A 20,671-nucleotide genomic window follows, 5' to 3' on the forward strand; every position below is an offset into this window, starting at 1 on the left:
CATTGGGTCCCTAGTACCTGAATTATCATTTTGAAGGCACTGAAACTAGCAGTGACAACACCTAAGGAAAAGGTAGTAAAAGAGGGTTTTTCAACAAAACTTTTATTTCTTACTCAAGGTCCTATTGAATAATAATCAAATATTATACACAGTAATGATACATCCATTTGGTATTGAGGTTTCCATCTTTATTATTTTTCAAAAGTCTGAACCATTTAAAGGCTTATCCAAGGTCAAGATCCATGAGCACAATGTGCTTCCAAAGGGAGAGGGTGCCTCATGTTTCTCTTTTACCTGGGTGATTGATAGTGATGAGATCCAATCACAATACGTTTTGTTATCCTCATTTGGGACACTGAGAAGCAAATTCTATTCTCCAACAGAAACATTCTACTGTAATATATAAACCTAATTTTCCAGAGTAAGAGAGATTAGACCTTTGTTGGACAATGCACACTCCCTTTTCCTGCCCTCATTTTAACAAGTCTGAATTATACCTTGGGCTAGAAAACTGAGCTTTACAGGGCCACATTTCTGTTCTATTAGTGTCAGTTTATCAGCTCCATCTCTTTCCAGGTGCAAGAGGAAATGTCTCTTGGTAGCAGTCCAGAGGACTCTTGTACTAAAAAAAAAGAATCATCAAGAGTCTGGTGTGATATTATAACATCCAAGGGTCTGGTATTAGTATTAAAACTCCTTTTTTTGTGGTTTGCATTTGCCTTCACCAGTAGTTCTCAAACCCTGGCTGCACACTAAGATCACCCGGAAGCTTTTAGAACCTCTGATGCCCTGGGTGTACTCCACCAAATAAACAGGAATCTTTGGGGCCTGGGCATTGGTAAATTGTAACACTCTTCTAATCTGAAGTCTGAGCTATCTTGGCCCATTTCCTTATTCTTGACTATTCTGAGTCACTTTAAGTTGTGTGTCTTTTCCCAAAATGAGGGTTATATTTTTCTAAGACAGATAAACCTGTATACATTTACTATCATAAATGAAGTTTTGTCTTTTTCCCCCTTTTTTAGCATCTTACTTTACATTTCCCCTCTTTATGATTCCTTGTTGTTTCCTTTGAATTCCATTTTTTTTTTCTAAATTGACTGCTTTGCTTTTTTCCCTTTGGTAATTTTGAAGATAAGCTACTTTATAGTCTACTACTAATTACACTTAACATCTTTAAAGACACACTCTAACCTATATTTCTCTAATTAACCACAGAAACTATATAACAGAGTTTCTTACAAAATGAGGAAATTAGCATATCTCCTTGCTTCAACTTTATACTTTACATCAGAATAATCTGAAATATTTTACCCCGGGATTTAGGCAGGAGTGATATCTTTTATCTTCTCTTCCAACAAATATTTGTTACACTTGCAATCTGTTTTCTAACTATGTTTATAGCAATTATTTAATTCTTTACTATATTGTTTATTTGCTTATCACCAATCTTTTTTCATTTTTTATTAAGCATAACTTTCTCATACTTGAGTTCTGCATTTTGATTCATCTCTTGGTTGGGTTGATAACATCTTCAAGTATTTCTTTAGTGTTGTGTGGATAATATACTTTTTGAGGTCTTTGATACTGGAAGCAGTTTCTGTTGTCTTTGCTCTTTAACAATTTGGCTGGGTCATACTCTTTTCTACTCTAAATTATTTAGGGACAGATCTGTACTGTGTCTAAGAGACATACATTGAGGATCACAGCACAGTATCTTTTCCATGTTTCCAGAGCTAACACAGGTATCCACCTATTCTTACAGACTTTGGTCAGTTCTTTTGGTTGGGGCTTGGAACGGGATGGGGATGTGAGGCACGCGTATCCATGTCACCATCTCTTCGGATGGTATCAACCATTAAATGCTCATTGATTCAATCAGCAAATATTCATTGAGCACCAACAATGTACCAGGCACTGTGGGAGCTATAGGGATTCAGAGAAATCAAACAGACAAGATTTCTGCCCTCATGGAGTACATGTGTGTGTGCTGGGGAGAGGGAGGGACAGACCATAAACAAGCCAGTGAACAAGGTAATTTTAAAGAGTGATAGGTAGATCTGCCATGTATAGCTGCTCAAAATGGTGCCCCTGGAGCTTTACAACATGGCAGCTCTGCATAAAGCGTATAAAGAAAAAAATGTGACAGAGTGATGGAGTCGGGGTGGGGACTCAGGTGATGTTAATTAAATTCTCTGCAGCAAATCCGTTTGTTCTCATGCTTTCAGTGCCTTTGAAATCGTAGAGCTTTTCTTTGTCTTTGGTCCGCCTTGGTGTTGTTCTGCTGGTAGACAGGCCATGTGGTTTTTCCCCTTCTGTCTTCAAGGTAGTGGTCTTAGTTGGTTTCAGATTCCTCATTATTTGTATTATGCTCCCAGCTGGACTACCACAAAGCCATAGATGGGATAGCTGTGTGGGGGCATCTGTGTCCAGCCTAGAACCTCCAGTTCAGGGCTGTTATAATGCTTGGGGTTAACAGATGAATCTTTAACAGATTCTAAGAACACCCCCAAGGACTCCACTATTAGACTTAGTGAGCTGTACTGTTCTCATACTGGGACACGGTGTTGCTGGGTGGCTAAGGGCTTGGCCCGTGGAGTCAGGTGGATTTGAATTTGCACGGATTTGCGTGGATTTGAACTTGCTGCTAACATCTACTGGCCGCGCAGCCCTGGCAAGCTACTTAATCTCTGTGTGCCGCAGTGTCTTCATTTTTAAATGGGGTTAATAACAGTACCTAACTCATGCCGTTTTTGTGACAATTAAATTGAGTAATTGATGAAAGTGCTTAGAACAGTGCCTGTACTTAGTAAACGCCCAATAATATACAATGGTAATTACTATTAACTATACCTTGTGTTGCCTAAAAGCTTTTTCATGTCCTTCTCTCCCCTTGACTCAAATTTTCAATACTTATGAAATGCAGAGATTATAGGGATGAGACTGATTGTGTCCTTGGGACCAGGTTCACTTTGCTGAATTTGATGGGTGGGCTTTGAGTAGCAGGTTGAAAAAGTAATACTTAATGCAGAAAAGGGGAAGGTGGGTAGAGTCAGGCAGAGGAAAGAGACACTCAGCCGAAGGAATCACCAATCCCTTTGTTTTGTGTTTTTATTTTTTTCTTTTGCAAACATGATTTTATTATTATTTTTCACCTTAGCTTCATTATAATTAAGTCAAACATTATACTTACTTTAATTTCAATATAATTAACACCAAACATCACTGTAAATGTTGTAAAGGCACTTAAATGTTTGTCCATATTCGTTTCTACCTTCTTTACACTTTTATATATTAAAAAATGTTTCAATAAGCCTGTATCATTTTTGCAGTCAGAAAAATTAAATATTGCTTTCATTTTGAAAAACATCACCCCCAAAACTTTTACTCTAATACAATTTTTATTTGGAGGCTCATGTCCAGTCTTTACCCATATATAAGCAAATATTTAATAGCTATAATCCAAATCATGCATATAATTTTATGATGTACTGTTTTACTTTAAAATGTTTAACATTCTTCTTTCTACAGGGTCATATTTATCACTTTAATGACTGTGTTCAAACTGCACCACATTAAAGGCTATAATTTACCTCGCATTATTGGGCTGACATGTAGGCTGTTCACATTTTTTCCTCTGTAATAAAATTACGTCACTGTAAACATCTTTGTCCATGTGGCTCTTTTTCTTTTGAATTAATTCCTAGAGATTACTGAGTCTGAATATTTGTATAGTGTTGTGGCTGCTGATAAGAATGCATACACTCCCTTCCAAAAGGGTTATATCAACTTTACTGTGCAACTGGCAATAAATACATATGAGTTTTCATGAAGCCTCAACAGTATGGGTTGTTTATTTTTATTCTTTTTCTAGTGAAATGGACTGTGTTTTCATATTAATCCTATTTTCTCTCATATGAATCCTCTGAGCATACTGTTTGGTCATCTTGGTGATGTTCTTACACAATTATAAAAGCTCTAATTCAATATTGATAGCTGTCCTTTGGCATATTTGTTGCAATTTTTTTTCATTCTGTTATTTTTCTTTTTAATTGTGGTTTAGTGTTTGTTTGTTTGTTTTTCCATTTATAGCACTTTGCTTTGCCTCAGCCTTGTTCCAGGGTCTGTTAGTTACTGGCATGGAAAGGGTTTAAAATAAAGATTTTCAGAAGAGTCGATCCTTGGAATGCGTGCAGGGCCTCAAGATAAGGCGCCGTCACCTCTCTCCCCCAGTTTCTTCCAAAGCTTTGGGCTCTGAAAGATGGTGCCTACCTAGTGCCTCCTTAGCATAGTTTTGTAGCTTCGAGGCTGGCAGAATCCCCAGGGGCACACCTATCATTTCCCCGCTAAAAATGTTTAAAAGATAGAAATGGACTTGGAATATCTCCACCCTGGTTACCACCCAGGGGATCACCACCAGCTAAAAGGAGCCAGGCACTGGGACTACATTTAAGCTTGAATGGTGGGTTTTTTCCCCAACTCAAGGGACCGAGAAGCATGCAGACCCTGCCTGGGGTGGGCTCACCGAAACGGAGAGAGGGCCAGGAGTAAACTAGCTCCACCTTGTCTGTGGTTTGCCAGAGGGACCCTTCCCAGCACCAGGTGTGGCATGGAACCCAGCATGTCTCCCACCTAGAGCTCAGAGCCCAGCCAGTCTAGCCCAACCCTCATGTCACCCTTTCTCTCTATTGCTCTTAGACTAAGAAATGCTCCCCCGCCAGCCCTCAGTGGCCCAGGCACAATACCAGGGATGCTCACTGACCTCCACGGCTCTTCTCTTGCAGTTTCCTGCTTCTTCAACTTCACCAGCCCCTCTGGGGTCGTCCTGTCACCTAACTACCCGGAAGACTACGGCAACCACCTCCACTGCGTCTGGCTTATCCTCGCGCGTCCCGAGAGCCGCATCCACCTGGCCTTCAATGACATTGATGTGGAGCCTCAGTTTGACTTCCTGGTCATCAAGGATGGAGCCACGGCTGAGGCCCCAGTCCTGGGCACCTTCTCTGGAAACCAACTCCCCTCCTCCATCACAAGCAGCGGCCACGTGGCCCGTCTTGAGTTCCAGACCGACCACTCCACGGGGAAGAGGGGCTTCAACATCACCTTTACTAGTGAGTCCACCCTGTGTCCTCAGCTGACCGTCCCTCTGGGGATGTCCAGTGGAGGGGGCTCCAGCAGAGGAGTGTTGCTGTGGGTGGACCAGTTCCAAAAGCCTTGCGAGGCTGCAGAGCCAGGCATGGGGCTCCAGCATGAAGGGAAAAGCGGAAAGCGTTCTTTTCTGTGGCGTCACTCGCTTTTGAGCATTCATTTCCTATGGATGTGCCATATAATGTGAAAGGACCTGGGGCCTCATTTCTCCCTCCCACCCTCCCCCTCCTGGAAGGCCCAGCTAGAACCAGGAAGGGCCCAAGGGAGAGCAAGCCTTCCCCATCCTCTTCTAGCTACTGACGCCTCTCTGATGTGCTCCCCCACGTCCTTGGACGCCTACTCACTGCCAACTTCGTGTATTCCCCGTGGGGCTGCTCACACTTTGCTTTGCCAGTTCCCATTCCCATAGGCAAATCAGCAACAGAAGTCTAGAGCAGTGTTTCTGTTTGGCTCTGAGACTCATTAGAGCCAACTCTTGGGGCATTTCCTCATGGCCCCTCTCAGGGCCACAGTCCCAAAGTTGTCACCTCCAGTTTTAGCCCTTGGCCCCTTCTCTAGAAGCAAGCTGAAGCTCAGCAGTGATGATTGTTGTTTCTGTGTCTCGGGGGTTGGGCGGGGCAGAAGCTTGGAGAGTAGAAACGGCAAGTGGCAAAGGTAGCAAGAGGTGCTGTTCAGGGCAGAGCCAGTTACAGACCCGGTGAACTTGGCCAATGGCAAATCTTCAGAGCGGGCTGAGGCTGGGTCCGTCTGAGCAGATTAACCAGATCGTTTCCCAGAGGCTGCTTGTGAAATGCAAGTCCCCAGTTCAAGCTCCGCTCCATGCACACAGCACACACGCAGTGCTTGTCCCTCTGGCACTTTCTGATAAAACTGATCTCCGCCCAGCCCCCCTCCCACCCTTGGCAGAGAGGTCTTGCTTCCTTGTCCCATCTGTCCCCAGGGTCTAGTGGAGCTGAAGACAATAAGTGCCAAACAGGGGTCATTGGGGACCCCAGATTCCAAGCTAAAGCCCTTCCCTGATATTTCCCATAACACCTTCTTCAAGATGCCGGACTTGATAGAAACAATCCCTCTTCCCAGGGATGCCTCCTCCAGGACACTCCTCTTCCCGTCATCTGTGGGCAGGAGGAAGCAGAGCCCAGTTCTGTCTTCCCTAATCTTCCCAGTCTAGCACTGCAGCACTGGCTTTTAGTTTATCTGTCCTCATCCCTACTTTCCCATGAGGTCATGAGCTCTGGAAAGATGGGAGTATGTATTACTTATCTTTCTATGCCCTCTGCCCAGTTCAGGGTCGGGTACATGGTGAGGATCAGTAAATATTTATTGAATGGAAAGATCCATGAATGGCTAAATGCTCTTTCTTCCTCCGGTGGGAGTGGGAAAAAGAAGGGTGAGAGCTGTCCCAGGGAAGCCCACTTATCCAGGATGGGGAGGGCCGAGGACTCTACAGGTTCAAAGCAGGTGTGGATACACCGATGGAGGACCTGGGTCAGAAACAAATACTCATAGTCTCCGAGGAAAACCATATCCTAGTAGGTCCCCACTTTCCAGGAGAGGAGCAAATGCCAAATCCTCAGGAGGAAGAGGCAGAAAGCAGCAAACCCGACCTGCTGATCAAGCCCTTACCCAGCATTCCTCTCGAAGGTTCCTCCGCCATTGTAAAAGTGATACACGTCCAATACGTCAGTAATCAAAAAACAGGGGCAGGTCACGGAGGAAGTGCTGACTACCACCCTAGATCCCCCCACCCAGAGATGATTCTTGCCAATATTTGGTGAACACTATTACAGACATTACAGATAATTTTCTGTGCATTTATACAGATAGAGTGGGATGGATAGGTAGCAATAACTTTTAAAAACCTGAGCCCCATCCTAGACCTGATGAATCAAAATCTCTAAGGAGTGAGGCCCTAAGATCTACATTTTTTACAGGCTTCTGGGGTGATTCTGATGTAGCTAGTGAAACCACAGTCCATGGGCAAGTGTTTGGGAACTAGTGTAGTCTCCCCCGCAGGACATGCGTCTCCTCAGTCACGTCCCAACTGACGATCCTCTGGGAAGAGCTGGAATTTGCCCCACGTCAGGGAACTCGCATCCCCCCCAAGACAGCTCTCTCCACAGTTAGAGAGCACTCGGGGCTTCCCCTCATGATGACCTGAAATCTGTGTCCCTCTAACAAGGCTCAGGGATCCCGTTTCCACCTCCAGGGCTCCTTAGAGGAAACCTAATCCTTCTTCCATGTGAGTATTTTGGACAAAGATGAGAGTAGCTGCTGTTTACTGAGCACCTACTGTGGGAGCATCCTGCAGGCATCACTGCCAACCCCACAACAGAAGCTTCCTAAGCTAAGATCTGCCCCTTTCACCTGCCAGGAAACAGATTGAAAAGGTGCATGGGTAGAACTGGGCAGTATTTAAATCCTTGACTTAGAGCATTTGCTTCAAGGTATTGGAAATAGCTCCATATCCCTGCTCAGTGTGTACACATGTGTGTGTCTGTGTGTCTGTGTGACTGATAGGGTTTGTGTGTGTGTGTGTGTGCGCATCTCCTGTCGCTGCTGAGACAGTCCCACAGATTCAGTGGCTTTTTTTTTTTTTTTACAACTTCATTGGAGTATAATTGCTTCACAGTGGCGTGTTAGTTTCTGCTTTATAACAAAGTGAATCAGTCATACATATACATCTGTTCCCATATCCCTTCCCCCTTGCGTCTCCCTCCCTCCCACCCTCCCTATCCCACCCCTCCAGGCGGTCACAAAATTCCCTGATAGGGTTTTGAACAGACAAACGCCTGGACCTCTGGGACCCAAGTGCCACTTTTCTTCCCACCCCATGTTTTTTTAAATGTGAGGGCAAGCTCATGGTCATAAGTTCCTAATGAGGAAAGGTTGGGAGACTGCTGTCTGCGCTGACTTCAGATTGCATTTCAGAGGGAAGGGGGTCAGGGCTCAGCTGGGATCATGCAGATCATCTCTGTGTCAGGTGCTCCCTCAGCCCAGCTTCAGTAGGAAAAGCATCGCCAGGTTTGCTCCCAGCAGGATGATCTAACAGCCTCCAGGGCTGCTTCTGTTTCTGACTGTGCAAGGGTTTCGGTCACTAGGGAATCTCAGAGGCCTCTAAAGTGGCCCGTGCCCTTGCAGCCGTGGAGCCTGGGCTCCACTGGGAAGCCACCGTCCTTAAAACAGCAGGGATGCAAATAGGGCGTGGCCTCGGACAGTGTGAGAACTGGGCACCCCTGTTGGAGGAAGGTTGGGAACAGGAAGAAGGAAGGGAACACAGACTTCAGGGGTACTGAGCACCCGTCAGGTGCTTCCCAAGCATTGGCCACTTGCAAATTCAAATCAACTTTCATGTTATTCCTGTCTCATCTCATGAGAATGGCTCATTGTATAGGTTAGGAAACAGAGGCTCAGCAAGATTACATGAGTTGCCCAGAACCATGTCACTAGTAAGAGGCAGCGCTTGATTAAACCCACAAGTGTTCTGGCTCTTTCCTCCCACCGCGCCCCCGCCCCCAACACCCGCACCATGGTATTATGAATTGCCTGGGCAGAGTGAGAGGCAGCCTGACAAGGGGCGAGGAAATGAAGGGAATGGCTTCAGACAGGGTTAATTCCAGGGCACCTACTTTATGATGCTTGGTATCTATTAGTGTCACAGGATTTAGAGCCCGGTTTTCCTGCAACATAAATGATCCCATGGCTGTCTGAAGGTAGGGACGCATGGAGTGGATTTGACATTGCGAACACAGATCTGCTTCTTAACCATGTTGAGCGTCAGTTTCCTCATTTGTAAACTGGGGTAATAATACCTACGTCACAGAATCACTATTTGGTGTAAATGAGCCAACAAGAGAAACAGCCCGCTGCCTGACCTATAAATGTGCTTTAGAATGAAGTTGGATTAGGTGCTCAGGAGAAGTTTAACAAGCACCTGCTTTGTACCCAGTGTGGTTCTAGGGTATGTAGCGCTCCCCCCAGCATGCCAGGCTCTTGGGGAAGCGGGGGAGGTCTAGGATTGACCAGGATAATGAGGCTTATTTTCTCTGGGGGTCCATCTGCACGTCAGCTCTGTCTAATCCCATCCTTGACCTGTATCCACACAGCTTTTCGACACAATGAGTGTCCAGATCCGGGCGTTCCAGTCAACGGCAAACGGTTTGGTGACAGCCTCCAGCTGGGAAGCTCCATCTCCTTCCTCTGCGATGAAGGCTTCCTCGGGACTCAGGGTTCAGAGACCATCACCTGCATCCTGAAGGAGGGCAGCGTGGTCTGGAACAGTGCCGTGCTGCGGTGTGAAGGTGCGTGCCTGCCGGGCCGGGGTCCGGGGCTGTCAGCCAGAGAGGCTGAGGAGGGGGACCGAGTGGCCCAAACCCCAGTCGTCCTCTTCTCCCAGGACATGGGACCACCCTCTCGCCCTCACGCCAGAATGGCCGGGGTCCGGGGCTGTCAGCCAGAGAGGCTGAGGAGGGGGACCGAGTGGCCCAAACCCCAGTCGTCCTCTTCTCCCAGGACATGGGACCACCCTCTCGCCCTCACGCCGGAATGGCCGGGGCTTTATAGAACCACAGTGCACAGAAATTTGAATTATAACCAGAGATTAAACAGGAGAGACGCTGGTTCTAGACTGTCAGGCATCAAAAATACCTCTTCTTTCAACTGGGAATGCTCTCGATATCACAGCCCTTAGGAGCCCTGCTCCCAGCTCCTGCACAGGGGAGCTCCATCAGCCTGAAGCAGTGTTGGCAGAGCTGTGAGTCTGCGCGTCTTTCAAGCTGCCTGCCACGCTTTCCTTCTCCACGTGCTAATTTCCCCCAATTCCCTGGGACGTCTCCCAGGCTTGGCCTTGGTGTCCCTGTTAAATGATGCCTTGATAGCCTTGCAGTGAATCTCCAGGAGACTAGGGGCAGACCAGCCAGAAAAAAGACACAGCTTGAAGCAAGCACAGGGGTTGTTATGGTGTCTCCTCGGTCCTGCCTTGCCATGCAGACAGGTTTTGACTCCGTTTCAGAGGCTAGCCATCTGGTCCCCCCAACTGCAGGCACGGAAAACACAAATTAAGCTTCTTAAGGGCAGAAATTATGTAAAACTTGTGCACCAAGCACAATGCCTGGCACAGAATAGGCCCTCGATAAATACTTGTGAATAATGGGTGGAAAATGAGTCTCCCACAGACCCCTTGAAGGCAGTGACAGTGGAGGCAAGGGCTGCAGTTCCCTGCTTCTGGGACCCAGAAAGCGCCTTCCTCTTACCTTGCGTGATGGACAGAGGGTAGCGACCTAAGGGACCTCTCCATATGCAGTCCCCAAACCCAAATCCAAGCACCCCGGCCAGCAAGGGGGAAGGACAGGAGAGCGAGGGGGCGTGCCTCAGGGCAACCGCTGCCCCAGAGCTGACAGGCAGGGGAAGCGGGGAGGAGAGACCACCAAGGGCACAGGGTCCGAGGCAGAGAGGGTGGCGTCGAGTCAGAGGGACCTGGGCTGGAATCCTGGCGAGTCGCCTTTTTCCCTCTGAGCCTCTGGTTTGTTTGTTTTTCTTCAGCTAAAAAACAAGTGGGGAGATGATAATAAGATGCACATGTAAAGGGCACTTCCTGGCAGAGAGTGAGTTCCTAGCATAAGTGTTAGCCATGCTCTTGCTGGTGTGTAAGCTCCGTGAGGTTAGGGGATCTTCCTTGGGCTCGTATCCCCACAGCTGGCATATTGTTTGATGCCTACAAGATGCTCAGTCAATACTGGTTGATCAATCACTGAATCAATGAATGAATGAATGAATGAATGACTTTTTAACTAGGTTAGAGCCTCCCTCATGGCCTCCAGAGCCCTGACTCTCACCAGACTGCCTTTTGTCTCCTTCCTGAAACTTACCCGCTGAGTCACTGGGGCCAAGTGACTTGACTCCTCTGTGCCTCAGCTGCCCCATCTGTAAAGTGCAGCTCATAATGGGAGCCCCCTCACAGGGTGGTCGTGAGCAAACACCACTCCTGGAGCAGTGCCTGGCAGAGAGGCAGCGCTCAGTCAGTGTTGGCTGTGAGCATGATATTCACCCAATTTTAACCATCCCTGACACCATCCGATGCATATTGGTCCACTTCGGGGGATCATGTGGTGGGTTCATCCTTCCAGGTGCCTGCTCCAATCGTGACACAAACAGGCATCTTCCTGCCCTCCACGGTCACACAACCACGTCCACACCACCTCCTCTGCTATTTTTACCCAGCAGAGCTAGCACTTTTGGAAACAGCATAAGCTTTGGTGTCAGGGAACCGTGAAACTCCTATCTTTGCCCCCTCCCAGTTGTGGACCCGATGGGCTGGGTAGCTCCCTCGTCGGCAGCAGGGGCGTAACCACTCGTGTCTGCTGGGGTTGTTTGGGGGTGAGGCAGAGCCCAGGGTCTGGGGGCTTGTCGGTCAGTGGTCTCGCCTTTCCTTCAGGCTGGGCCCCCCATCCTCCCTCATGCCCGTCAACCTCCTCTGTCTTCTTTGGTTTTCCTCGTGGTCCGTCTCATCCAGGACATCTTCCCTGCTGTCTCCCACTCACCTGATCTCCCCTTCCTCCTGGATCCCTTGCTCTGTGGGCCACCGCCGGACCACTCTATCCGATATTTGGTCTCACCGTGACTACATTTTTCTTTACCAGTTCCACGAGTCTTGGCCCTATCTCCCAACCAAGACTACGGGACTTCCGGGGCAGAAGCCCAGGCCACAGTGCCCCTGAGCCTGCAGGGCTCAGCCCCAGTGGAGTTGACCCCCCTGAGAGGGATCAGGACTTGGTAACTACAGAATCCTCCTCCCCACCATCCACTTTCCTGAATCAGGTGCTCCTAGACCATAGTTCTGCCGGTGCAGTGAACCACTCCAGACCATGAGTGAATGTGCCAGAGAGCTCGACCTTCATTAAGGGACCTTAAAGCGGTTCACTGCTTCATAGGCTGAGTCTTAATTTTGAAATTAGAGCTGTCTCATTCATTCTGTCCCTGGAGGGGAAAATGCTTAGGTTGGGGGACAGTGGACAACCAGAAATAAGGGGGCAGCCTGTTGGAGAGGTGCTGAGTTGGCACAAGGGGAGTCTGCTCAGTCTTCCTAGAATGATGGGCGTTTGATACCAATCTGGTTTCCGGAGACCTGGGGAGCAGCAGATTAGAGGGCCAGAGTGAGAGCCAGACACCACCTAGGGTGGCCAATTCTGGACTTGAAACTGTAGAGCAGACAGGGTAAGAAGCTCCTGGAATCTGGCCCCTCCTTGGCCCCTTTCCCTCCTGTGTTGAGCCTTGGAAGAACCCTGCTTTGTAATCAGCATCTTTGTCTTTCCATTTTTTCTAGTTTTGTTTTTGATTAAGTATCCCCACCTTGTGGACAAATAAATGTGGAAGCTAATGGTCTTTTAAAAAATCTTTTAATATATGCTAAGAGCCTCTTAGCTTTGGAGAGGCTATAAAAGGACAGGGAGAAAATGGCTTCTTCTCCTAAATTTAGAAAGAAGGATGATCATCTGGCTGATCTAAAGCAGAAGTCGGCAAACTTTTTCTTAAAGGGCTAGCTAGGAAGTGTTTTCAGCTTTGAGGGCCCTAAGATCTCCCCTCAACTCTGCCATCGTTATGCAAAAACAGCTTTGACAAAAGAGAAATGAATGGGTTGCATTTGGCCCCTGGGCTGTAGTTTGCTGACCCCTGACCTACAGAGCAGAGGACATAATAAGAGATCCATATATTTAAAATCAGAAATTTCCTAAGAAAGACTTCCAAGTAGTGAAACAGCTAGAAAGGAACGCATGGTTCTCACCCCCGCATTCATCTCTTCCTTGTCTCTTTTAAGGAAGAACGAACTAATTACACATCACTATGGTAGGTGGTTTACAGGTGTCACCTCATTTCAGCCAGGTACCAGTCTAGGTAGCAGGTATTGTTATTGTCCTATTAAAGAACAGAGAAGCTAAGTCACTTGCCCAGGGTCCTCCCAGCTTGTAAGTAACAGAACCAGAATCCAAACCCAGGCTCTTGGCTACCCTGTTACTGTATTTTTCTTGAATTATATCACTAGAGAGAATATAATTTCAAACATATTTGTAAAAGACTTAAAAGCATCCACAGATAGGATGAAAAGCAGGTTTTCTACTTTCTATATCCCAGTGGAAAATTAAAACGAAAGGAAACATATTGCCTATCACAAAAGACAAAGGAGACAGGACACCACGTGGAAGCATCAGAAATGGACAACATAAAACAAAACGACAGCAGTAAAACAAACATATCAGTTACGATAATAAAGGTAATGAAATTCCCTATTAGAAGACCAAGACTCTCAAACTGGGTTTAAAAAAATATGCTGTTTAAAAGAAATACATGGGAAAAAAGGAGATAAATTACCTACAGTGAGTATGTATTTTCATTTGTAAAGTAATACTTGGTAGTTGTAAACAATGTAAACAATACACAAGTGCAATAAAGTGAAAGTGGAAATATTCATTTCCTAATCCCACTCCCCAGAGAAAAATGGCGTAACACTTTGGTGTAGACACGTCCACATGTTTTTCTCTCTGTATGTAAAATAAATGTGTTATTTTTATAATTTAAAAAAAAGTCTTCTAAAAAAGAAAGGTCAGTTCTCCCCACTCCCACAAGAGGAGTCTAAGTGATGGTGGTAGTTCATTTAGGCCTCTGAGGAAAAAGGGTAGTTACTGAGTTTCTAACATTATTTCGTTTAATCTTCTTGTCACTCTTGTGAGAAAGATTATTAGGCTTTATGCATGAGAAATCTGCAAACCAGCAAGGTGAATTGGCTCGCCTGTGATTACCCAGCTAGTAATAATTGAGCACTTACTATGTGCTAAATACTACACCAACTGCTTTACACACACTCTTGTATTACATCTTCTACACACACTGTTGTATTACATCTTCATGATGACCCTACAGGGGAGGTACTGTTATGATCTTCATTTCACAGATAAGGAAACTGAAGCACAGAGTGGTTAAGTAACTTGACCAAGATCACACAGCTAAGTGAATGGGAGAGTCAGATCCAGATATTTTGATACCAAACAATCACTTTGAACCACCAAATGTGGTCTGACTCCAAAGTTCATTCTCCTTTTGTTCTACCACAAAATGGTGGAGGATAGGTGGTGAGGGGTATGGGGGGGCGGGGGGCGGTAGTGGGGAGGCAGCGCTGGAGGGAGTCAAGGAAAAAGCTTCCACTGCTTCTACATATTCACACTGAGACCCTTTTGAGGGCAGTAGTATGTGGGGGGTGTGCATTCCCACGTCCACCCGTAGAGGTTAGAAATGGAGGCTCTGGAGCCAGACTGCCTGGGTTTAAATCCTGGCCCTGCTGCTTCCCTGCTGTGTGTTTCTGGACCAGTTACCTAAGCCCTCTGTACCCGTTTCCTCAACTAGGAAATGAGGCTAACGCCAGTACCCACCGTAAAGTTTGCTGTGAGGGTGAACTTACAGGAAAAGCAGAAGCATACATCAATTAGCATGCGGCCTGTGAGGGCTCAGGAAGCATGAGTTCCCAGCATCACTCTATCCCATCACCACCCCCAACTGCCCTTTGCCTCGTACAACTATAGCATCCAAGGTCAGGAGAGGTGGGTCCTCCCTCACAGGGGACACCAGCCCCTCATCAGAAGCCCAGCGCACTAGCCATCTCGTGCTGCCATAACAACATACCACAAACTGGGTGACATAAACAACAGAAATGTGTTTTCTCATGGTTCTGGATGCTGGAGGTCCAAGATCAAGGAGCCAGCAGGGCTGCTTTCTCCCGACATCTCTCCCCTTAGCTAGCAGATGGCCATCTTCTTGCTGTGTCCTCACATGGCCTTTTTCTCTGTGTACGTGCACTCCTGATGTTTCTTCTTCTTGTAAGGACACCGGTTCTTTTGGATTAGGTCCCACCCATATGCCCTCATTTCACCATCGTTATGGCCTTAAAGGCCCATCTCCAAAGCCAGTCACATGGGAGTTAAGGTTTCATCCTATGAATTTGAGGGGGCACAAAATGCAGTATTTCATTCCTTCCACAAACTATTTATTGAGCACCTACTCTGTGCCAGGCACTGGGATAAGGCACTGGGTACCTCTTTTCTCTTATTGCTGAATTCTTCTCTCAGTTCAAGGCAGGACCCTCTCCTCTTTTTTTGTCTTTTCCGTGTGTGTGTGTGTGTGTTTGTGTGTGTGTGTGTGTGTGTGTGTATCTATGTGTATATCCTTCTTTTCACCCTAACAATTTTAATGGAAAATTTCAAACAGAGAGAATAGTGTAGCGAACCCCATGTACCCATCACCTGGCTTCAACAATTATAAACTCATGGCCTATTTCATTTCATTCATACCCTCTGCCTTACCAGCATCTCCCACCATTACCCTGCTCTGGATTATTGTGAAGCAAATTTCAGGCATGATATTTCATGCACAACATTTTAGTGTGTATTTCTAATGGATGAAAAGAACTCCTTACAACAGAACCACCATGCTGTTATCTTAAAATTATGAAAATAATTACTTAATACAATCAAGTTTCCATGATTATCTATCTAACCCTTTCTTTCATAGTATTTTTTAAGAAGTCAGAGCCCTAGTGAGGCTGATATGTTTCAAGTCCTTTTTCATCTGTAGGTGTCTTCCCACCCTCTTGCTATATTTTTGTTGAGGAAGCCAGGCTGTTTATCCTGAGGAGTCTCCTGCAGTCTGAATTTTGGCGATTACGTCCCTAGGAGGTTGTTTAACATGATCCTCTCTCTCTTATATTTCCTTTAATTGGCAGTAAGTTCTAGAAGCCTAATCAGATTCAGGTTCTGGTGTTTGGCCAGAATATTTTATAGGCAGGGCTCTGTGCCTCTATCAGATGCATGTAATGTCTAGTTGTTTCTCTTTGGGTGATGTTAGGAGCCATCAGTGATCATAGCCTAGAGATTACTAAATGGTAACATTCTATCTCTTCTTTTATAAGCTGGAATACTTACGGAAAACTTGCCCTGATCAACTATTTGGTTACCCTGTGGTATAGTTCATACAGGAAAGACAGGACAAATACTTCATTATTTTCCTTTATTTACCAGTTTTCATATTAATGGGTTGACTCTAACGTCTTCCAAAGTTGAACATTTTTTTAATATCATTACAATCCAAAGGATTGAAACATATTTTATGCATTTAACTCCATTGCAGTTATTACTGTAGTCAACGCTCAAATCGTCCCATTAGCCGGCGGGAGCGTTTTGAAATTGGCCCAACCTCATCTTGTACGTTTTCTGTCCCTGACCTAAAATCAGCTGTTTCTCCAAGGAGTCCTGGTTCCTTTTAGTGAGAAATGATATTCAGAATCTGGGCACTGGCTCTGCTTATTACTATTGAGTAGGTCCTCATTTCTAAGCCTTTACAATGAAAGGAGCTAAGAAATATTTTTTGAAAGATAAAATGCATCATGGGTTCATTTCATTTCAAATATAGGAACATTTTTTCTTTTGCACTGAACTTCCTTGATGTCGTATCTATATCTTCTTTCACTCTTGCTGGTAATCCCAGTTCTCAACACCAACATAATTTCCCATATTCCTTAATATACACCCAGGAGTCTCAAATTGTAATACCAATACTACCAACAGCAGTACGATTACTGAAAATCGTTTATGTGTTTTTCCTTTCAATTCTTCTTGTCTGTACATCCTACTAGGGATGGACTATCAAATTGCTGTGTTTTAAAATCTCTTTAACTAGTTTCTTCATGTGTGATTATGCTACCAATTGATACAGTATTATATTCATTTATTTTACACTGCTTTTAAGTTTTGAGAAATTGCTTATCAAATTTAAATCTTTTTTCATTATGTGAAATATTTACATAGTTCCAAAGCTAAACCTCTAAAAGAAGGTATATTCTGAGAAAGTCTAACTTCTATCTCTATCCTCTCTACCCTGGACCCTCCCCCCAACCATAGGTAATCTTTTGCATTTTGAGTTTGCCCTTTCATTGATTGTTAATATGAGAAAATATGTGTGTGTCTCCCACCCTTTTCTTAGATAAATGGAATCATTACCCTTGCTTTTGCTGCTGTATCTTGCTTTTATTCACTTGATAAAATATTCTGGGGACCACTGCATGACATTATATAGAACATTCCTTATTCTTGTTTTATAGCTGCATAAATAGTCCATGTTGTTGATTACCCCAATTCATTTAGTCAGCTCCCTATTGCTGAGCATTCTGGCTGTTTCCATTCTTTGGCTGTTATAAATAGTACTGCGTTATGTAGCCTGGTACATATATATGTCTTTGCATATTTTTGCCAGTGTATCTTTGGAATAGAGTTCTAGAAGTAGAGTTGCTGGGTGAGAGAATAAATGCCTATGAATTTTGCTGGATGCTACCAAATTTCCCTGCGTAGGGTTTGTGCTCTTTTGCATGTCCAGCAGGAAAATACTAGAATTCCTGCTTTCCCTCGGCTTCACGAGTCATCAGACTTTTTGCATTTTCCGCACCTGATGGATGAGAAATAATTTCTCAGTATAGTTTTGATTTGTATTTATTTTCTCAGTAAGAGGGAGGTTGAGCATCATCTCAAATGTTAAAGAGACACTGCACTTAGGAATCCTCCCCTCCTCCCTGCCTGGCAACCACCACCCTGGGATATGAAGATTAACTAGAGAGAGTGAAGGATTGAATGAATGGAGAGGTTGTTTGCCAATCACCTGAGCAGAGAAGAGAGGAACTAACCAAAGTGATAAAATGATACAGCAGAGAAAGAAAACAAAATGGTGGACACCAAAGGAAAGATTTGAGTTTCCTTCTCTGGAAAGTTTAGATAGGGCTTTGTTGATGTATATGACTGAATAGAGAGTAGCCTTGTCAGGCAACAGTGACTCTGTGATCTATGGCTTCCGGCAAAGTGAGTGACAACATCACAGTCCAGCAACCAAAGAGGCTGGGCCTGTGCTGAATGGGAGCCAAGAGAGAGTCCCCACTCTCTTCTGAGGCTCTGTGCCTGCCTGGGGACCCAGGCGCATCGCAGCAGGCATGCCCCTCCCCACCTCCAAGGTCTCACAAGTCCATTGGAAGAGTAGAGCAAAGTATTAGTAGTTTCAGTGCCATGGATGGATGGGTTTTGAAAACAGGTTACTCAGCAAATAACAATACCTATAGACAATTTATGCTTTTCAATGTTCGATAGCAGTGCTATGTAATTTCTCCATTTCTCCAAGCCTCAACTTAATGAAAATGGGATAATAATCCCCGCCTATAAAATCAGGATAATAATGGTTATATACCTTTTAATGTTGCAATTGTCACAAGGATAATCCACGTTAAGCCTAACACATAGTAAACTCAGTAGCAGTGAGTTCATAACTATCAGCTGTGGTTGTTGTGCTATTATGTGCTGCAGGGGGATTTGGAGACAGAGGTCTTGAGGTTCAATCTCTGCTCTAACTTTATTAGCTCTTGATCTAGTCTGTCAGCCTACTTAGCCTCAGTTTTCTCCTCTGTAAAATGGGAATAACTTCATAAATGCTGTGCACATTTAAATGAGATAACACGTGGGATGGATTGGGTGGGATGGACTGGAAGACTGGGATTGACGTATGTACACTACTATGTATGAAGTAGATGGCTGGTGAGGGCCTACTGTATAGCACAGGGGGAGAAAAAGAAAGTACAGTCTGTTTGCAGGACATATATTAAGTCAACCTTAAAAATGCATTCCAACATACATTAGGTGCAGACAAATACTGTTTGATTCCACTTATATGAAGTACCTAGAATAGTCAAAGTCATAGAGACAGAAAATACCTTGGTAGATGCCAGGGGCAAGAGGGTGGGGGGTGTGGGGAGGACGAATGGGGAGTTAGTGTTTAATGGGGACAGAGTTTCAGTTTAGGAAGGTGAAAAATTCAGGAGATGGAGGATGATGAGAGTTGCACAACAGTGTGAATGTACTTAGTGCCACTGAACTGAACAGTTAAATATGGTTAAAATGGTATGGTTTATATTGTGTGACTTTTACCACAATAAAAAAAAAATTTTTTAATGAGATAACATGTGTAAAGCAGGGAGCATCGTAAGTCATCAGTACGAGTTGTCTACTATTAACATCATTATTAGTCTTTTTGTCTTCTTTGTTAGTTAAACTTTCTAATATAATTTACTATTAAGAATGCTTGGGCTTCCCTGGTGGCGCAGTGGTTGAGAGTCCGCCTGCCGATGCAGGGGACGCGGGTTCGTGCCCCGGGCCGGGAAGATCCCACATGCTGCGGAGCGGCTGGGCCTGTGAGCCATGGCCGCTGAACCTGCGCGTCCGGAGCCTGTGCTCCGCAACGGGAGAGGCCACAACAGTGAAGAATGCTTGACAATTATTTTAGATATTTTCAGGAAGATTACAGAATTGAGAGAGGAAAGGTGTGGTACATTTAGCTATGTTTTATGAGACTGATTACTTGGGGAAATTTGCAAAAATTTGCAGACATAGGAGTGCTGGGAGCTCCTTATCCCCTTTCCTTTCCAGTCTTGTTCAGCGCATTTTGGGTACCTGGTAGCACCGCAGTAAGGGGATCCCAAGGAAGCAGGGTTTCTTTTAAAACTGGGATGCTGCTTAGGGTATGATCTCTGGTTTTATGCTATCTTCCTAGGTCTGAATCCAAGTTCTACCACTTGCTAACCCTGGTTAACAAGGGCTAGTTACTTAATCTCCATAAGGCTCCACTTTCTTAGCTGTAAAATGGAGTAAATAATAGCACCCTCCTCACAGGGGTTGTGTTTTGTGAAGATCAAACATGATAGACACGTGAAGCTCAGCGTGTGACGGGAGCGGGCTCTCAGTCGTGGCCGTGGTGGTGACAGTGGCAGCGGCTTTGGTGCTGGTGCTGATCAATGTCCTCATTCTCAGACTCGGAGAGGGAGGTGCCTTATCAGGGTGGGCGAGGTTAGACTGTACTAACAAACAACCCCAGAATCTCAGTGGCTTAAAAACAGGAGTCTCACTCTCACACAGACTACTCACGCTACATGTGTAACCTGGGTCACGGGGCTCTTCTCCTCAGGGTCACTTAGAGGCCCAGGCTGATGGTACTTCCTTCTAGACTTTCACAGTCACAAGCTGCAGATCACACGCTGGCTCTTCACGTTCCCACGTGGACGTGACACGCATCACTTCCACCCTCGATTGATTGGTCAAGGCAGTCACATGACCTTGCCTACATGGACACAAAAAGGTGGACAATGAAATCCAACCACGTGGCCTGATGGCGGAGCACTGGAGCAGCTCTAATGACCACCACAGGGCCAAGGGTCTGGTTGCAGGAAGAGACAGGAGTGATGGGAAAGATGGGAGAGAATGAAATGGGAAACTGAGGGGTGGGAACATGGGCAGAGAGAGACCAAAGGACTGAGATAACAGGGTTTGCAAGCTCAGAGCCAGCGTGAGGGGTGCCTGAACCCTGGGGGTCTTGTGGCTTTACCTGCCGTGACTACGCTCATCCTTCCATCCACTCATTTATTCATTCAAGCAATGGTCACTGAGGGACACCCGTG

The 20,671-nt window shown here is 45.5% G+C and overlaps 1 protein-coding gene across 1 annotated transcript in view; it reads left to right on the forward strand.

Moving 5' to 3' along the window:
* Positions 1 to 20,671, forward strand: part of CSMD2 (CUB and Sushi multiple domains 2) — a 675,416-nt gene that overhangs the window by 417,537 nt on the left and 237,208 nt on the right. Inside the window, 2 exon segments of the mRNA XM_081223918.1 lie at positions 4,785 to 5,111; positions 9,255 to 9,449. Of these exon segments, the coding sequence (XP_081080044.1) occupies positions 4,785 to 5,111; positions 9,255 to 9,449 (522 nt within the window).

This window comes from Mesoplodon bidens (assembly GCF_964165515.1).
Source record: "Mesoplodon bidens genome assembly, chromosome: 2".
Lineage (NCBI taxonomy): Eukaryota > Metazoa > Chordata > Mammalia > Artiodactyla > Ziphiidae > Mesoplodon > Mesoplodon bidens.